This window comes from Thyridium curvatum (genome assembly GCF_004353045.1).
Source record: "Thyridium curvatum strain D216 chromosome Unknown NODE_42_length_358865_cov_86.645117, whole genome shotgun sequence".
NCBI classification, from domain to species: domain Eukaryota; kingdom Fungi; phylum Ascomycota; class Sordariomycetes; order Thyridiales; family Thyridiaceae; genus Thyridium; species Thyridium curvatum.
This window is the reverse complement of record NW_022156797.1, coordinates 225275-240999: the sequence shown is the minus strand read 5'-3', so window position 1 is coordinate 240999 and position 15725 is coordinate 225275. Positions and strand designations below refer to the sequence as shown.

General features: G+C 55.0%; 6 protein-coding genes across 6 annotated transcripts; 3 read left to right on the top strand and 3 right to left on the bottom strand.

Moving 5' to 3' along the window:
• Positions 1 to 3207: 3207 nt before the first annotated feature.
• On the top strand, positions 3208 to 5055 carry E0L32_007111 (uncharacterized protein; the record flags this gene model as incomplete). Its single annotated transcript, XM_031141819.1, has 1 exon — positions 3208 to 5055. The coding sequence occupies one exon, from the start codon at positions 3208 to 3210 to the stop codon at positions 5053 to 5055; it is 1848 nt and encodes a 615-aa protein (XP_030993936.1).
• Positions 5056 to 5872: 817 nt separating this feature from the next.
• Positions 5873 to 6500, bottom strand: E0L32_007110 (uncharacterized protein; the record flags this gene model as incomplete). Its single annotated transcript, XM_031141818.1, has 2 exons — positions 5873 to 6209; positions 6310 to 6500. The coding sequence occupies 2 exons, from the start codon at positions 6498 to 6500 to the stop codon at positions 5873 to 5875; spliced, it is 528 nt and encodes a 175-aa protein (XP_030993935.1).
• A 939-nt stretch (positions 6501 to 7439) lies between these two features.
• Positions 7440 to 8041, top strand: E0L32_007109 (uncharacterized protein; the record flags this gene model as incomplete). Its single annotated transcript, XM_031141817.1, has 3 exons — positions 7440 to 7538; positions 7620 to 7980; positions 8034 to 8041. 3 exons carry the CDS (start codon positions 7440 to 7442, stop codon positions 8039 to 8041), a joined length of 468 nt encoding a protein of 155 aa, XP_030993934.1.
• Positions 8042 to 8118: 77 nt separating this feature from the next.
• On the bottom strand, positions 8119 to 8556 carry E0L32_007108 (uncharacterized protein; the record flags this gene model as incomplete). The annotated part of the gene is made up of 1 exon (XM_031141816.1): positions 8119 to 8556. The coding sequence occupies one exon, from the start codon at positions 8554 to 8556 to the stop codon at positions 8119 to 8121; it is 438 nt and encodes a 145-aa protein (XP_030993933.1).
• An 885-nt stretch (positions 8557 to 9441) lies between these two features.
• On the bottom strand, positions 9442 to 10194 carry E0L32_007107 (uncharacterized protein; the record flags this gene model as incomplete). The annotated part of the gene is made up of 1 exon (XM_031141815.1): positions 9442 to 10194. The coding sequence occupies one exon, from the start codon at positions 10192 to 10194 to the stop codon at positions 9442 to 9444; it is 753 nt and encodes a 250-aa protein (XP_030993932.1).
• Positions 10195 to 10786: 592 nt separating this feature from the next.
• Positions 10787 to 15004, top strand: E0L32_007106 (uncharacterized protein; the record flags this gene model as incomplete). Its single annotated transcript, XM_031141814.1, has 5 exons — positions 10787 to 10847; positions 11123 to 11478; positions 11584 to 11751; positions 11832 to 14810; positions 14879 to 15004. The coding sequence occupies 5 exons, from the start codon at positions 10787 to 10789 to the stop codon at positions 15002 to 15004; spliced, it is 3690 nt and encodes a 1229-aa protein (XP_030993931.1).
• Positions 15005 to 15725: the final 721 nt, after the last annotated feature.

Below are 15725 nucleotides of genomic sequence, written 5' to 3'. Positions count from 1 at the left end.
AACACATTTGTCGGCATCACGGCAATATCGCATCGGTAAGCCATGTTTCTTGATCACCCTGGCATAGCACCAGAGAATTCAAGTACCACAGCTTGCGAGCACGACGATAGCTTCCCTCTGCTATGGGTTCGTTTCTCCAGATGCCTACTTTCCTACCGAGGATTGGATCACAGTGGCTGGGGGACCTGCAGGTCGAGAGTGGAGTGCAGCAACGGCATGGCCGTCCAAAGTAACTCTTTGGCTTTGGGCTGGTGGCCTCCCCACAAAACTCCAGGGTTTGGCACCCGGTTGGATGGTTCTGGATCCAAGCTGCAGTAGTCTGTTGCGAATTCATGATTCTCCTGAGATATGCATTGACTGGACACTCTAGGCACAGGCTACCGAGGACGTACTTGTAGTCATGATATGATCGCTGCCTGCTCGACCTGGAAACGCGCAGCGGATGACTGGACGCCAGTGCTCCTTTGCTATCGGACGGATCTGCCTGGCATGCAGCTGTTGGTTGGCTGATCAGCTATCTCGGCCATCTATTCTGGAACAACTTGGAAGGCAGCCAAAGACTGGTGCAGAGCCACTACGGCCAATGAGGGCGATCACCAATGGTGATAGGTACGGCAGACCATGAAGTGTGGTATGACCATCCAAATAGATTAGCTGGGACGTAGCTCCGGCTCCTCAACTGGTCTGACATGCAGCGCATTGTGAAAGCGAAGGTAGCTCAGAGCCTGATAGCCGGACTCTGTACAAGTAGAGAAGCCATAGGCCTCATAATCTGGAATGCCTTTGCTCGATCGTACGACAATACGGCGATTCCCCAACTCTCATAACCTGCTGCTTGAGCTTCGCTGGATGATGGTAACCCCTCTTGCCCCTCAAACTAGAACAGAGCTATCTGAAACCAGGCCGATCTTACGAAGTAAGGTTGGAGCTGGCCTGGCCTGGCCTTGGACCGGCTCGCTGACGGGACCCATCCCAGATGACCCAATCACGACGGCGCATCCTCACGTCAGAAGTGGAAGCCGGAGCGAAATAAGGCACGGAACGCACGGATCACCGGGACCCGACCAGGAAAGGGACCAGAAGCCATCTCGAAGAAGCAAGGTGCGCCAAGTTTAGTTGGACGCGCGGTGATGTATTCTCGAGTCCTCAGCTGCTTTGTCGATGCCTTTTCGGCTGCGGTCGGTTACGCACAGGTATCTCCGACCACTGGGCGGATCGCATCTCCCGGCTCACTCAGTCCCTCGCCCGAGTGGATAGGTACCTAGGCAAATGCGATTGCCAAAGCAAGGAGAATCCTGCATCTCGTGCTGAGGGTCCCTCACCTATCAAGCGATGTGAGACATGCATGAAAAAGCGTTACCACCACTGGTCAGGTACCTCGCACAGCAGGTAGGTACTCGGCGCACGTCTTATTATAGCAGCCTTATTAGACCTTGATCAGCACCATGAATGGTTGAGAATTACCCTTTGCACGGCCGGAGGCCCGTGAGTTCAAGAACCGGTAAACAAACAAAGGCACAGAGCTGTTTTTTGCGCGCGAGAGTAGTATTTCACCTGCGGCACGAATGCAAGGGCGTCACCTTCTGCCGTGCGTGGATTTATTTGCTTTTTTTCTGCTGGCTCGAAAGCATCACGGCTTTGCCTCATATGGGTATGGTAGGTACCTCTTGGATTCGAGCTGCGCGCCAGGTAAGACACTTTGCAAAAGACCACACCCTCTCTGCCTCTTGCTTTTGCCAGAGGATTGCCCAGTCCATGACGGGGGGATGGAAGTGCCATGGTTCACGTTCCTAATTCCATTCGGCTTGAACGCTATTACGCCCCGTTTGTTTCTACCCACCCACACTGGCGTCGCCATCCAATGCTCGCTGTGCTTCCAAGGCCATCGCCCATGTCACCACTCATAGCGAGATGCAGTAATTTTGCGCAGCGATTGCAATCAGCCTCATTGTTTGGTACCTACCCGTAGTCCTCCACTAGTCACCCCCCGTCCGTGGACAGCATGAGGAGGGCCCCCCGCCAGCCAGCAGCTTATCCATCCATGATCCATCCCTGGCCAGCCCAGACCACCAACACCTGCTGCACCAACCTTGATCTTTGCTAGGGCCGCCAACGACTCGTACACGCTTTCCCCACTCCCTCCTCAGCACTGACTGCATTTTGCTGCATGCTGGCGACTCTTGCCCGTGTTTTCTCCACCCATTTCTCGATGCTTGCTGTCTTTTTCCAGACAGAGAGAACTGGGGACCTTGTCGCTGCTTGCACACGCTTCACACGGAGACACGCTTCACACGCTCGATGCCCACTCACTCCAGTCACCCACTTGATTTGCCTCCGCCCCCCGAAATCGAGTGATCCCACCCCCCCCCCAACTCCCAAACAAATCTCCCTCACATGCTCCAAGTCTTCGCGCGCTGCTGGTCGCCCCTGTTTTTGGATTCCACCAGCTTCCTCCTCCCCCCCGACAGACTGACAGAGGCAATTTCCACCCTTTGTCCCCTCTGTAAACCTTCCTCTCCATTCCCTCCTTTCGCTCAAACTTCCCCCCCAAAAACCATCACAACACCTCAAACGTCGCAAAACCTCAGTAGCGACGCGCGATTAATCTCTTTGTCGCAACGAATCTTCTTTTTCCACGACTTGCGCGCTCTCCTTTTCGCGCATACTTAATCCTCTTTTAATCGTCGAGGCTTTAACTAGTTCTCGCGCAACCTCTTCTCTTCCACGCGATCCAAATCTGCTGGTCGACTGCGTCGCCCGGTCGCATCGTCGCTTCTCTCACTCTCACGCTCGCACGCACTCTCTCTCTCTCGCAAGCCACGCACGCTCATTCTCCCTCTCGCTCTCGGCGCCCCCTGTGTGTCGCGCGCTCATTCGCTCCCTGCAGCCTGAGCGGTTTTGGTTGGGTTTGACCCAGGCCACCATCACTTCAGCCTGTTGGTCCGCCGCCCACTTTTCGTCACCCGAACGCCCCGACCAGTCAGTCGCAGCTGCGGCTCCACACTTCGCCCAGCGCTAGGCTGTTCTGGTTACGTCAGCCTGCCGAAGGCCGCCCCCCCTTTTTTGCCCCGTCTTACCTGCCTTGGTATCTCGATCTGACTTGGGTCGTGTCACTTGTTGAAAGCATCCTCACCACTTTGACACAACCTACAAAGCTTTGCTGCCGTGAAAGCCTTGTGGTCAAGTCTCACCCTCGAGGGTCTGCTGATGTTCCGCTTCTGGATCTCGGAACCAAGGGGAAGCGACAAGATTGCCGAAGCAGCTCAGCCTATGCCTCAGTTCACCGAGTCCACCGGTGGCGTGTCCAAGCCCAGCCCCAAGCAGCAAGCTAACCATGCCGTGAAGCGGAAGAGGCAGAGCGCTGACGGCGCTGACGAGCGCATCACATCCAAGCGCGCCAAGGTAGAAGCCCATGACAAGTCTTCCTCTGTCGGTGGAGTTGCGTGCAAAGGTCCTCCCGTGCCCAAGGCTGCTGGTGCTGCCTGTGATGTCGACCGCGCAAGGGAAGTCATTCAGTATCAGTTTGGTCTGGAGATCCTGTTGAAACATGACGAAATACGCCTGATCGACCAGGAGCTGGCGAAATGCCAGATCGCGCTCGAGCAGCTCAGGCGCTGTCACTTGATTCCGTATCCGATAAGCTGTCCCACTCCCGAACAGATGCTCGATATCAGCAAGGGCAAAGGCCCTTCTGTACGCAGCCGTCCCGGTCAGTCGGTGCCCAAATGGGCAGCGCCGTTTGGTGTCGTGGATGGTCCGTATGCGCGCCATTATGCCAAGTGGCTCATCCCGGACCCTGCTTTTGATGGTGTGCTTCCCGAGTGGCACGGCTTCTCCCAGGCGCCTTCTGCGGCGCTCGTGCCGGAGGGCAGGACGACGAGGAACAGTCTCAGTGACCCGGTTGCAGTTGGCAAGAACCGCCCCATGCGCGGCACGGGTGCGCAGAAACTGCATGCTCTGTCGAACGGCTACCCGCAGCCCAAGGACAAGGCTGGGCCGTGTATCCTCAAGCGGTCTGATGGTCAAACCGTCAAGCTGGTCTGTATCGATTGCCATCGGGATAACTTCTCGAGCACGCAAGGTTTCATCAACCATTGTCGCATCGCTCACAAGCGAGATTTCAAGAGCCACGAGGAAGCTGCTGTTCATTGCGGCCATCCCATCGAAGCCGATGAGAACCGTGGGACTACGAGTGAAGAGAAGCCTGCTGGCGTTGCTACCGCCTCTGGTCTCGTCCATGCGTTTGCTCACACTGACAAGGAGGACTCGAACAAAATCCTCTCACGCATCCACGCCACGCTCACCGCCTGTTCCGACCGTTCCTTGGACACCTCATCGTCCAAGTCCCGCGTCTCAAAATCGCAACGTCCGACGAGTTCCAAGGGGTCTCGCGCTTTTGTCAGCTCTGACCAGACGCCCTTCTTGTCCAACCTCATGAAGAACAAGAAGTTCAAGGGCAATCTGAAGGAGCAGGTTGAAGATGCCAAAACCAAGATCGACCTGGACGAGCTTTCGCCTGGCGACGAATCAGAGGAGGGAGATCAGAGCGCCGACCTCGCCGACGGCCTACAGTCGCCTCCTGCCTCTGCGGCCAGAACGCCCGCTGTCAAGCGCATGCCTGTCCGGCCTACCATGGCGCCCGCTGCGATGGGGGGGACGCGCCCTGCGAGCAGCAAGGGCGTCGCGTCTCACATGGCTTTCTCCACGCCTGATCTGACTCCCACCGATGAGAAGGAGGACAGCTCTGAGCTCTACGATGACGACATGGACACGGAACACAGTCCCAACACCATTGCCAGCAACAATGCGCCATCGCTTGTTAGTGACGACGGGGAGTACGATGATTCTGATGACGGTTCCTCATCCGAGATCAGCGATAGCGACGCTGGTTCCGTGTCTGACGTGGCCGAGATCAACATCGACGAGGACGATGGTCCTCAAGCCATCCGCCACCATCGTGGTAGCACCTCGACCAAGAAGGATGAACCCAAGCATGTCACCTTTGTCGGTCCTGTCACTACGACTGGCAAGGGCAGGAGAAAGCAGAAGGCCTAGCCCTATTCGACGACCAACGCCACTTTTCTTGCCGCGGCATTTACATACATCTTTAATTGCCTTTGCACATTCACGTACATATATTCACGTCACGAGCGCTTGCTCGGGACCATCGCGTTGCTTGGATTTATCTGCTCTTTCGGGCGCCTTCTGTCTCCAACGAATGGGATCCCTGCCGCTCGCCATCGTCCACCGAAAACGCTAGTTGCTAGCGCTACAGCGAGGGAGAAGACGGAAGGAGTGATGAGGATTCACTTATGGCCATCGACATGTCCAGGACGACGTGTTCGAGGTTGTCATCGGTGTCAAACCAGACTGGGGGGGAAACCACTTGTAAGAATTTGGTGGACAGCGATACCTTTTTGCCTTTGGATTGTTTGGAGTTGGGAAGAAAAGGAGAAAGGCTTGCACCAAGAGGGGGCGGACAATAGAACTGTTTGGCGAGGCCGCTCTTGTTATACCTTTTTTAACTGCACTGCGTGGATTTCCCAGCATGCTGCGTCTTACATTGCGTTGTATCATATGTCGAGAGCAGCACGCGCACGCCCCCAATACTGTACTTATCACGCAAGCAACAACTAGACGAAATGAAACACGAAGAAAATGATGATGGACAGGAGCTGGTCCCGTTTGGTTGTCATCTGGATGAGTGATTTCACAACAACATTGAATTATTATTCTCAGTGAGCATTACAACAGGTAAATAATTGTCATGAAGACTAAAATAGTCTCGTAAGTGTATCTTTTGATCCAGATCACTCAATCCGCCACAACATAATCATTTCATTGTCCCACAGAGAAATGACAAGACTCCTATTTACAGGACAGCGATGGCACCGACAGCAACGGCGGCGATGGCACCGCCGACGTTGAGCACCCGCTCGCGCGCGCCCACGGCGCCGTTCTTCGCCACGGCCGTCGGCGAGCTAGTCGGCGTGCCGCTGCTGCCGGCTCCCTGTTTCGAAGCGGTGGTAGTAGCAGGAGTCGCGGCGGCCGCGCTCTGCTCGGGCCCCTTGGAGCCGCCGGCGGTGCTGGCGGCGCCGGCGGAGACGGCCTTGGTGGAGGAAGGGTACTGCGAGGCGTAGCCGCAGAAGATGGACTGCTGGCCCTCGTTGGTCTGCTTGCGCGGGTCGGAGGGGCAGTTGATGAAGCACCTGTTATTTTCGGTATCTTTTTTTTAGTCACAGGGTCTGAGGATGGATGGGAGGGAGGCGGGGGGTGGCCGGTTAGGGAGGAAAGGAAACCAAGACGCACTGCACGATGGACTGCCAGGCGTGGCACTTGCAGTCCCAGTCGCCGTCGGTGCAGGTGGCCAGGATGGCGTTCTGCTGGTCGAGGCAGGTGTTTACGATGACGTCTGCGCCGTCCGGGCACGAGGCGTCGGCGGCCGCGGCGAGGGGGCAGAGGGAGGAGGCGAGGAGGGCTAGGGCGATGACGGGACGCATTTTTGCTGGCTTTTGTATTGTTGATATTAAAGGTCTTTTTAATGCTGATGAACGAGAGTGAGGGGATCTCGGATATTACAAAAGATTGATTCAGACGGTAATGAAGAGCTATCGGTGGAAAAACGAATGTCGAGCTCGAGATTTCCGTTGGGGAAGAAGGTTCGGGGAACAGTTGAATAGGTTCGAAGCACGAATTATTAGACTCCTGGGGCTAGAGCAAGTAATGAGCAGGTTCGATTGTTTGAGTTCGAGAGGAAACACAAAAACAAAAATACGAAAACAAATGTGACAAGTGAGACAAAAAAGCTTCAACCACCCCCTGCAGCACAGCAACCCCCTTTGTTGAGACACTGGGCAGACACGAAAGCGAGAGATACAAAGTCTAGTAAGAAATCCCGAGGAATGCAGGGTCATGCACCCATGCAGGCCCTGTGGGCATCAGGAGAGGTCACATTTCGGGAGAGGCAGCTGAAGTTGTTGGCTGACGATGCCGGGGCACTTGCACGGGCTAACACCCAGAACGGGAACTGGCGCATTCCGGGGTAACCCCGGCTAGCAAGGGTTGATGGGAGGACCCGGTGGGAAGGCTTGCATTAGCGACATTTGCACACTAATTTGATATCTCGCTTACCGGTTCTCGGCCATTATCTACTACTTCGACTCGGGGGCGGCCATGATGAACAAGTGTACCTACGTACTGTAGGTAGCTGGACACGCTGTTGGCGGCGGGCTTGATGGATGATTGAGTATCTGTATTATAACTTGTCACGTTGTCACGATGTTGGAGATCCTTTGTGGCCGTTTGATACATGTGCGTGCTACGGCACACGGCCCATACGAGCTTCCAGCACGCCGGGGTGTTGTACAAGTACAGCTCCCGGGCTATGTGGGTGGATCATCAGAGAAAATGCTTGGCTCACACACCCCTGAATTGTAACCATGATAAATGCAACGAAAACGCCCCCCGACAATTTCTTTAAGAACGAGACGACACGGCAGACATCCACAGAATCCACAGTCTCTGGATGCCAAAAACAGGTACAGATGTTTCCTTAGTACAAGTACCTAATACAAGTACTCATAAGCATGCCATAAGTATACCAAGCAGTGCAGTCGTAGCCTCGGAGCACTGCACCTCCCAACTCCGCCTCAGAACAGGGGGCCGACCCGGGGATCCTACCGTGCGTCGGAGTCGTCGCCGTCAAACCGCCTCAGGCTCGCCGCCCTCTTCAGCTCCGAGTTCTGCCGCTCCAGGTCCGCGATCTTGGTCTCCATGCCCTCCATGCGCTCCGCCGACGCCAGGCTGAGCTCGTTCACTATCTTGACCAGGCGGGTCAGGCGCAGCACGATGACCAGGGAGGCGATCTGGCCCGCGATGCCGTGCGCCAGCAGGTCCACGACGAAGCTGACGACGATGACGGCCGCGTCGAAGCAGTGGAACCACGAGGAGAAATACCTGCCACCCGTTTGCAAGGGATTAGTAACAAACAGACAGAGGACCCCTCCCCTGAACTTGACCACCACGGCATCCAGTGCAATAGAGTAGTTTTTAATCACAGAAACAAACCAAAAAAAAAAGAGAGAGACATGGGAAGAAAGACTGAAAATGGGCTCTTTCTTACGAGACGCCAAACGCCCACACGCTCACCGCCAGCTCGGCCAGGAAGAGGCAGCTGAACACGAGGCCGCAGATCTTGGTCGCCTCCTGCGTCTCGCCGACCCACGGCTCGTCCTGCCGGCCCCAGTCGCAGGCCACGAGCGAGACGAGTATGTCGACGAGCAGGGCCACGACGTCGAGCGAGACCATGGCCATGATGGCAAAGTGCTTCTCCCGCGACGCCAGCAGCGCCCTGCCGCGGCCGCGCGCCGTCTTCCACCACCACCGCCACTTCGGGCCACCACCGCCACGGCCGCGGCGGCGGTCGTGGGGGAGGCCGCCGTCGTCGTCGTCCTCCTCCTGGTCGCGCGGGTCTGGTGCGTCGGGGGGCCCTCCTTCCCGGTCGGCGAAGAGCGGGGTGCGGCTTGTGCTAGTCACAGGGTCGTCTTCGTCGGCCATGGTGGTGGTGACTGATATGTAGGGTAGAGAAGCGCCCGTTGCTGTCCCTTTTCTGCTTTTGGGCTGTATTTCCCGTTGGCAAGACGATTCGGCTGGTCCTGAGTCCAGAGCCCTCCCTGATGAGAGAATTGGTGATTGGGCCGCTAAGAACGCACTTGCATGTGTGCTAGGCTGCGCAATAGGTACAGATAGGGAGTTTTAACTTATTTCATAAATCTATTGAGGGTAAGGCTGCAGGCAACTCTCTAATGCCGATGATGCCAAGAACGAGACGTATTGAGAGATCTTATCAGGTAACAAGGAATACGGAAAGTGCGCAGAGTTGGAAAGAGGGAGAGAACTAGGGTTGGTCGTTGATGACGACGACAGCCCCTCCTAGAGTAGGACTCTGCGGAACTTGCTGCTAGTCTTCTTTGGTTGTCTTTTGATACAAACCATAGTTGCCTACTGTTATTGCACTCGCGAGCACCAGACAGGGACATGAAAAAAACTCTATTTAGTCAGGGAGACAGTAGAGGCTATAACTACGTACAGAAGAAAGCTCAAATTCGTCGCGGGTATCTTCAACCAGTTCCCTCCTCCGCTACGACATCTCGTGAAATCGCTGGTGCCCACCAGGCCCATGCTAAGCTTCAAAGTCATTGATGGTCGTTATCCCTCCGATGGAAATTGAAAAGAGAACAACAAACACCGCTCCATGCCCAGAGTCCGTCCCAATGTCGCTGATGCAATCGTGCCTTTAAACCGTGCGTCCTCGCAACTCACCACCCCCGTGTCTATGCTGAGTAGTGTCCCGTCTCCATGGCGAAGAGTGATGATCGTCTGTCGCCCCCCCAAAAGAACGCCTCCCGTAATAATGCTGAGTAAATGCCGAAGGCCCCGCTGCTAAGCGTGCTTGTTTCTCTTGCCGCCCCTGTTGCCGAAGAAGTCCTTCCCGTAATGCCCGAGGCTCTCAAAGAACTCCAGCTCGGGAATGTTGAGCTTGCGTTTTTGACCTGCGCCGCGGCCCAGGAGGTTCGACGAGCGAGACAAGTTTCTCTGGCCGGCCGCGTTATGGCGAGGTCTCGGTGGTCTTGCTATCGAAACTGCTGGTGTTGAGGTTGACATCTCGTGAGATCTCGAGTCTGACAGGTCTAGCGTGGCGATGGAGAGGTCTGAAGAGTCTTGCGGGTATTGCATTTGGGATCGGAACTCGAACGTGTCCTGTGAAGGGACAACTATCCCCGCATCCTCGACAGACGGTCTGACCGAGGGCGGTGCAGAGTCGGTTCGCATGGCCGTATAGTTCGCCGCGGGCTGCATGGGGATATTGCTGTCCGCCCGGTGCAGTTCTGGTGACGATGCAGTGTCCACCTTGTCCGCTTCCTCCTCGCCTTCGCTCTCGGCCGTCTGGGAGACGCCATCACGTTCCCGGCGGACCAACCGCTCGGATGCCCAGTTCCTAACCTTCCATCCCTCGCCAGCGGCCGCGCCGATGTTTTCCTTGTCGAGGAAGGCCAGCAGGTCGTCCAGGCAGTCTTGGTAGCCGTCCGCCCGGCCCTTGCCGTGGGCGGCAGCGGCAGCCTTGTACAGTTTGGTGACCTGGAAGGCGGCTTCTTTAAAGCTCCCGAGGAGCTCCTCGGGGAGATCTGTGTTCATACTTGTCGGCGTTTGATGGAAGGAGAGTGTTTGCCAGTTGCTGCGTCAATAGGGTTGAGAGAAAGGAGTGGACGTTGGTCGGGCCAGTTTGGCAGGATGCAGGCGCCGATGCAGATGTCGAGTTGTTTGCTTGCTTTTAGTCGAGGAGGGGTTTTTGGCGAAAACAACCGCCGTTGTATTGTGGGTCGTGCTTGCGGCCCTGACTGAATAAGGCGCTGCAGTTTTGCAGGTGGATACAGTGGACTCCAATGAACGGTACCGCTTTTTATGTCGAATAGTATAGTGGTGAGGAAGAAGCAGCGCTTCGCAGCACAGTCACTGATCTATTCGAAAAGGAGAGCAGGCTCGACTTTACGCGGGGTGAATTGACGCGATGATACGAAATGGGTGGTTTAATAAGGTCAGTGAGACAACCCGGATGGTATGTGGAATGATGGGAACGTGACCACTTTGGCGGCACTGGCGGGTAGCCTATCTTGTTTTGTTAGGGGTCACGTTGCGATGATTGAGCATTGAGAATAGGCCTAGTAGCCGCTAAAGAATAGGGAAGTATCCCCATAAGCAGAAAGCCGTAGAAAACGCAGCCGTAACAATGATGATCAAAGATGAGATTGAATGTGACACTGGCCCTATTGCTTTGCATGAATGGAAGCGTAGGAAGGGAAGGGTCCCTCACTGTCAGAGTTGACGCCTTCGGCTTGAGGCTTTTGGGATTGGGACAACTAACTCAACCAACTGCTTCTAAACTAGATCTCGAGCAATGGTAATTCAATTTTTGAGCCCGCCCCCAGCCCACATCAAGCAGCCTGGACGTCATTGATGGTGGAAGAACGAAGGCGGTGAGGCCTGATGGCAGTAAAACTCCCATCCGTCTCCTTTACACGTGACTCCCTGGGAGGCACTCTTCGCGACTGGCGACTGGCGCTAGTCCCCTTTGGGACGCGAATTCATGAATTTTGGGGTGCTTCGACATTGGAAGCCCACCCTGCCCTCTCTGCAGCACCCTTCTCTCCCTCTGCCACCACTCAAACACCAGGACAGGCTCCCTTCCTTACCATCGTCATCAACGTTCGGGGCCACAACCATCACGAGGACTCTCCTTGCCACAATACGACCTACTCAGACGATATCGCCAAGAGCTCCAGGCGCGTCGCAAACGCGTTAAGTGGCTCGCAGAGCAGCCCTGCCATCATGGCTCCTTCACGATCGAGACTGAGCGGTAACGATACCGACGCGTCAATGCAGGACGCACCAGAGCCTTCTCCGAGGCCGGCTTACGAGATGGTAAGTCCTCTCAGCAAGATATGCACCTGCGTTACATATTTCTCTGGACTGCCGTCCACTTATACAAAGCCAAAAATGGGTTGTCTGACATGTTCATCCTCGTAGGACATGGACGAGACGCCAGACTACACAGACTCGGACACCAATCCGAACACGACCGCCAGCAGTGTCGTTGGCGAGCCCATATCAGATGGCCGCAAGCGTCGCTCCGAGGCAAACCAGCTCAGGCGCAGCATCTTCGGCAGGAAACACGATAGATTGGGAGAATCCAAGGTAGGTCAACTAGAGCACTCTACGCACAGTCGCGTGAAATTCCAATGGCCAGTGGCGCTAATACGACATCCTCTGCCCAGGAAGATGATACCATTCGCCGATTCCGCTATCTTCTCGGCCTGACAGATCTCTTCCGCCACTTCATCGAGACAAACCCAGACCCCAAGATTCGCGACATCATGACTGAGATCGACCGACAAAATGCAGAGGAGGCCAAGGCAAAGAAAGGAGGTGCTCGACAGGGCGGTGCTACTAGCGATAGACGCCGCCGAACTGAGGCCGAAGAAGATGCAGAGCTGCTGAAGGACGAGAAACATGGTGGCTCAGCTGAGACTGTCTTCCGGGAATCGCCATCCTTCATCCAGGGCCAAATGAGAGATTACCAGGTTGCCGGCCTCAACTGGCTCATTTCTCTACACGAGAATGGTATCTCGGGTATTTTGGCCGACGAGATGGGTCTTGGCAAGACTCTGCAGACGATCTCGTTCCTCGGTTACCTTCGCCACATCATGGGCATCACCGGACCCCACCTGGTCACTGTGCCCAAGTCTACACTCGATAACTGGAAGCGAGAGTTTGCCAAGTGGACGCCTGAGGTCAACGTTTTGGTGCTGCAGGGTGCCAAGGAAGAGCGTGCGAACCTCATCAGCGAGCGCCTGGTCGACGAGAACTTTGATGTCTGCATCACGAGTTATGAAATGATCCTTCGCGAGAAGGCTCATCTCAAGAAATTTGCGTGGGAGTACATTATTATCGACGAGGCCCATCGTATCAAGAACGAGGAGTCTTCTCTCGCACAAGTCATCCGACTGTTCAACTCGCGGAACCGTCTCCTGATTACCGGCACGCCTCTTCAGAATAACCTGCACGAGCTCTGGGCGCTGCTCAACTTTCTGCTTCCCGACGTTTTCGGCGACTCTGAGGCCTTCGATCAGTGGTTCTCTGGGCAAGATCGTGACCAGGACACTGTCGTCCAGCAGCTCCATCGTGTTTTGCGACCCTTCTTGCTCCGAAGAGTGAAGAGCGATGTGGAGAAGAGTCTCCTACCCAAGAAAGAGGTCAACGTCTACATTGGCATGTCGGAAATGCAGGTCAAATGGTATCAGAAGATTCTGGAGAAGGATATCGATGCTGTCAACGGTGCTGGCGGAAAGCGCGAGTCGAAGACTCGTCTTTTGAACATCGTCATGCAGCTGCGAAAGTGCTGCAATCACCCGTATCTGTTCGAGGGGGCGGAACCTGGACCTCCCTACACGACCGATGAACACTTGGTGTATAACGCTGGAAAGATGGTCGTTCTGGACAAGCTCCTCAAGCGGCTCCAGACCCAGGGCAGCCGTGTCCTTATCTTTTCTCAGATGAGCCGTCTGCTGGATATCCTTGAGGACTACTGTGTCTTCCGTCAGTACAAGTATTGCCGTATCGATGGTGGTACCGCCCACGAAGACCGTATCGCGGCAATCGACGAGTACAACAAGCCTGGTTCGGAGAAATTTGTCTTCCTTCTGACTACCAGGGCTGGTGGTCTTGGTATCAATCTCACCACTGCCGACATCGTCGTCCTCTACGATAGCGACTGGAACCCTCAGGCCGATTTGCAAGCCATGGACCGTGCTCATCGTATTGGTCAAACCAAGCAGGTCGTTGTCTACCGTTTCGTCACGGACAATGCTATCGAAGAAAAAGTCTTAGAGCGAGCCGCGCAGAAGCTGCGTCTCGATCAGCTGGTTATCCAGCAAGGCCGTGCACAGCAAGCAGCTAAGGCCGCTGCTAACAAGGACGAGCTCTTGTCCATGATCCAGCACGGTGCCGAAAATGTCTTCAAGCAAAAGGGCGCGACTGGTCTCATCGCTGAGAAGGGTACGGATATGACGGATGACGACATCGACAAGATCCTGTCCAGCGGTGAGACACGTACCAAGGAGCTCAATGCCAGGTACGAGAAGCTTGGTATCGACGACCTCCAGAAATTCACTTCCGAGTCTGCCTACGACTGGAACGGAGAGAACTTCGCGGCCAAGAAGAAGGATATCGGTATGACTTGGATCAACCCTGCTAAGCGTGAGCGCAAGGAGCAGACCTACTCGATCGACAAGTACTACCGCCAAGCAATGTATGGTTCCTCGGGAGGTCCAAAGGAGCAGAAGCCCAAGGCGCCACGCGCACCCAAGCAGATCCACATCCAGGATTACCAGTTCTACCCCCCTGCTCTCCGGGATCTTCAGGATCGCGAGACTGCCTACTATCGCAAGGAGATTGGCTATAAGGTGCCACTTGCTGATGGTGACGAAGAGAATCTTTCCGACCGTGAGGCTGAGCGCGCTCTTGACCAGCAGGAAATTGACGAAGCCACACCTCTGACTGAGGAGGAGCAAGAGGAGAAGCAGAAGCTGTCACAGCTGGGCTTCAGCGATTGGAACCGAAGGGATTTCCAGCAGTTTGTCAATGGCTCCGCCAAGTTTGGCCGGACGGATTATGAAGGCATCGCGACTGAGGTCGATAGCAAGACGCCTCAGGAAGTCAAGGCGTACGCCAAGATCTTCTGGGTGCGATACACGGAGCTTGCCGATTACATGAAGGCGATCAAGACCATTGAAGATGGCGAGGAGAAGCTACGAAAGATTGAACACCAGCGGAAGATGCTGCGCAAGAAGATGCAGCAGTACCGCGTGCCTCTTCAGCAGCTCAAGATCAACTACTCTGTGTCGACCACCAACAAGAAGGTCTACACGGAGGAGGAAGATCGCTTCCTTCTTGTCCAGCTTGATAAGCACGGCGTCGACTCGGAGGGCATCTTTGAGACCATCCGCGACGAGATTCGCGACAGCCCGCTGTTCCGCTTCGATTGGTTCTTCCAGAGCCGTACGCCCAACGAGCTCAGCCGTCGGTGTACGACTCTCCTGACCACCATCGTCAAGGAGTTTGAGGATGTCAACACCACCAAGGCAAACGGACATGTCAACGGCCGCGGCAAGCGGGAGCCGGAAGACGAGGAGAACGACGAGGACAGCATTCTGGGCATGGCTCCTCCTAAGAAGAAGTCAAAGAATGGTGTCAAGGTTAGTATACTTGCCCAAAACTACTTGCCCAAAGAAAAGAGAACATTTTGGCTAATTTGATCAAACAGAACAAGGCTTTGGATAATGTCAAGTCCGGCACCGGCAGCAAGGCCACATCGGCTGCGCCCTCTCGCGCCTCCAGCGTAGCGTCCAACCAGTCTACCAAGGCCAAGCCGAAGGGCAAGAAGAAGTAGTCGTGTGCATGCAGTGTCACCCCCCCTACGCGTAGATTAATGTTTGGGAGTTGTCGTTCGATCCTTTTTGCGGCATGACTTTGGGGACTGTCTAGGTCTTGGGATGGCGTTTATCGGCTGGGACTTTGTTCTTGTGCTGGTCTAGGTTGGTGGACCTCAGTAGACTGTGACATGGGGCGGGAGGATATGGGTGGTCTGCCTTGTGTGTCTGCTTTTGATGCTGTGCCAGGAGTTTGATAGACTAGGGAGGGGGCCTTTGATGTGGATGCTTCTCTTCAGGGCCGTGATGCGAAGCACAAGTACCTCAAAAAGTTGCCATTACTTATGTACACATAAAAATGTCACCGCGATAAATCACCCATTCCTACAAGATTACTTTTGGTTCGTTGGAAAGATGTGTGTGACTTTGAACCCTTCTTTTGATGCGTGATGAATTATCTCTATACTCGAGGGTTTTGGAGGTACTTCACTCCAGCCCCCAGAGGCGAGAAGCAAGATCTTTCGGTACCAAATATGCCTTTTTGATCTAGAGTTCCCGTTGTCTTCCTCTGCCATTAAACGCCATAGATTTTGATGCCCTGAAATGCCAGAAAAAGTCACTCATGTCATGACACCATCAACTGCCGGTTGCCCAGCTCTCCCCAGGGAATCCCCTCTCTGCCCCATCCCCATCCCCTTTGCTGAGGACCCAGTCTCGTCTCCAGAGTGCGATCTCCTTCTG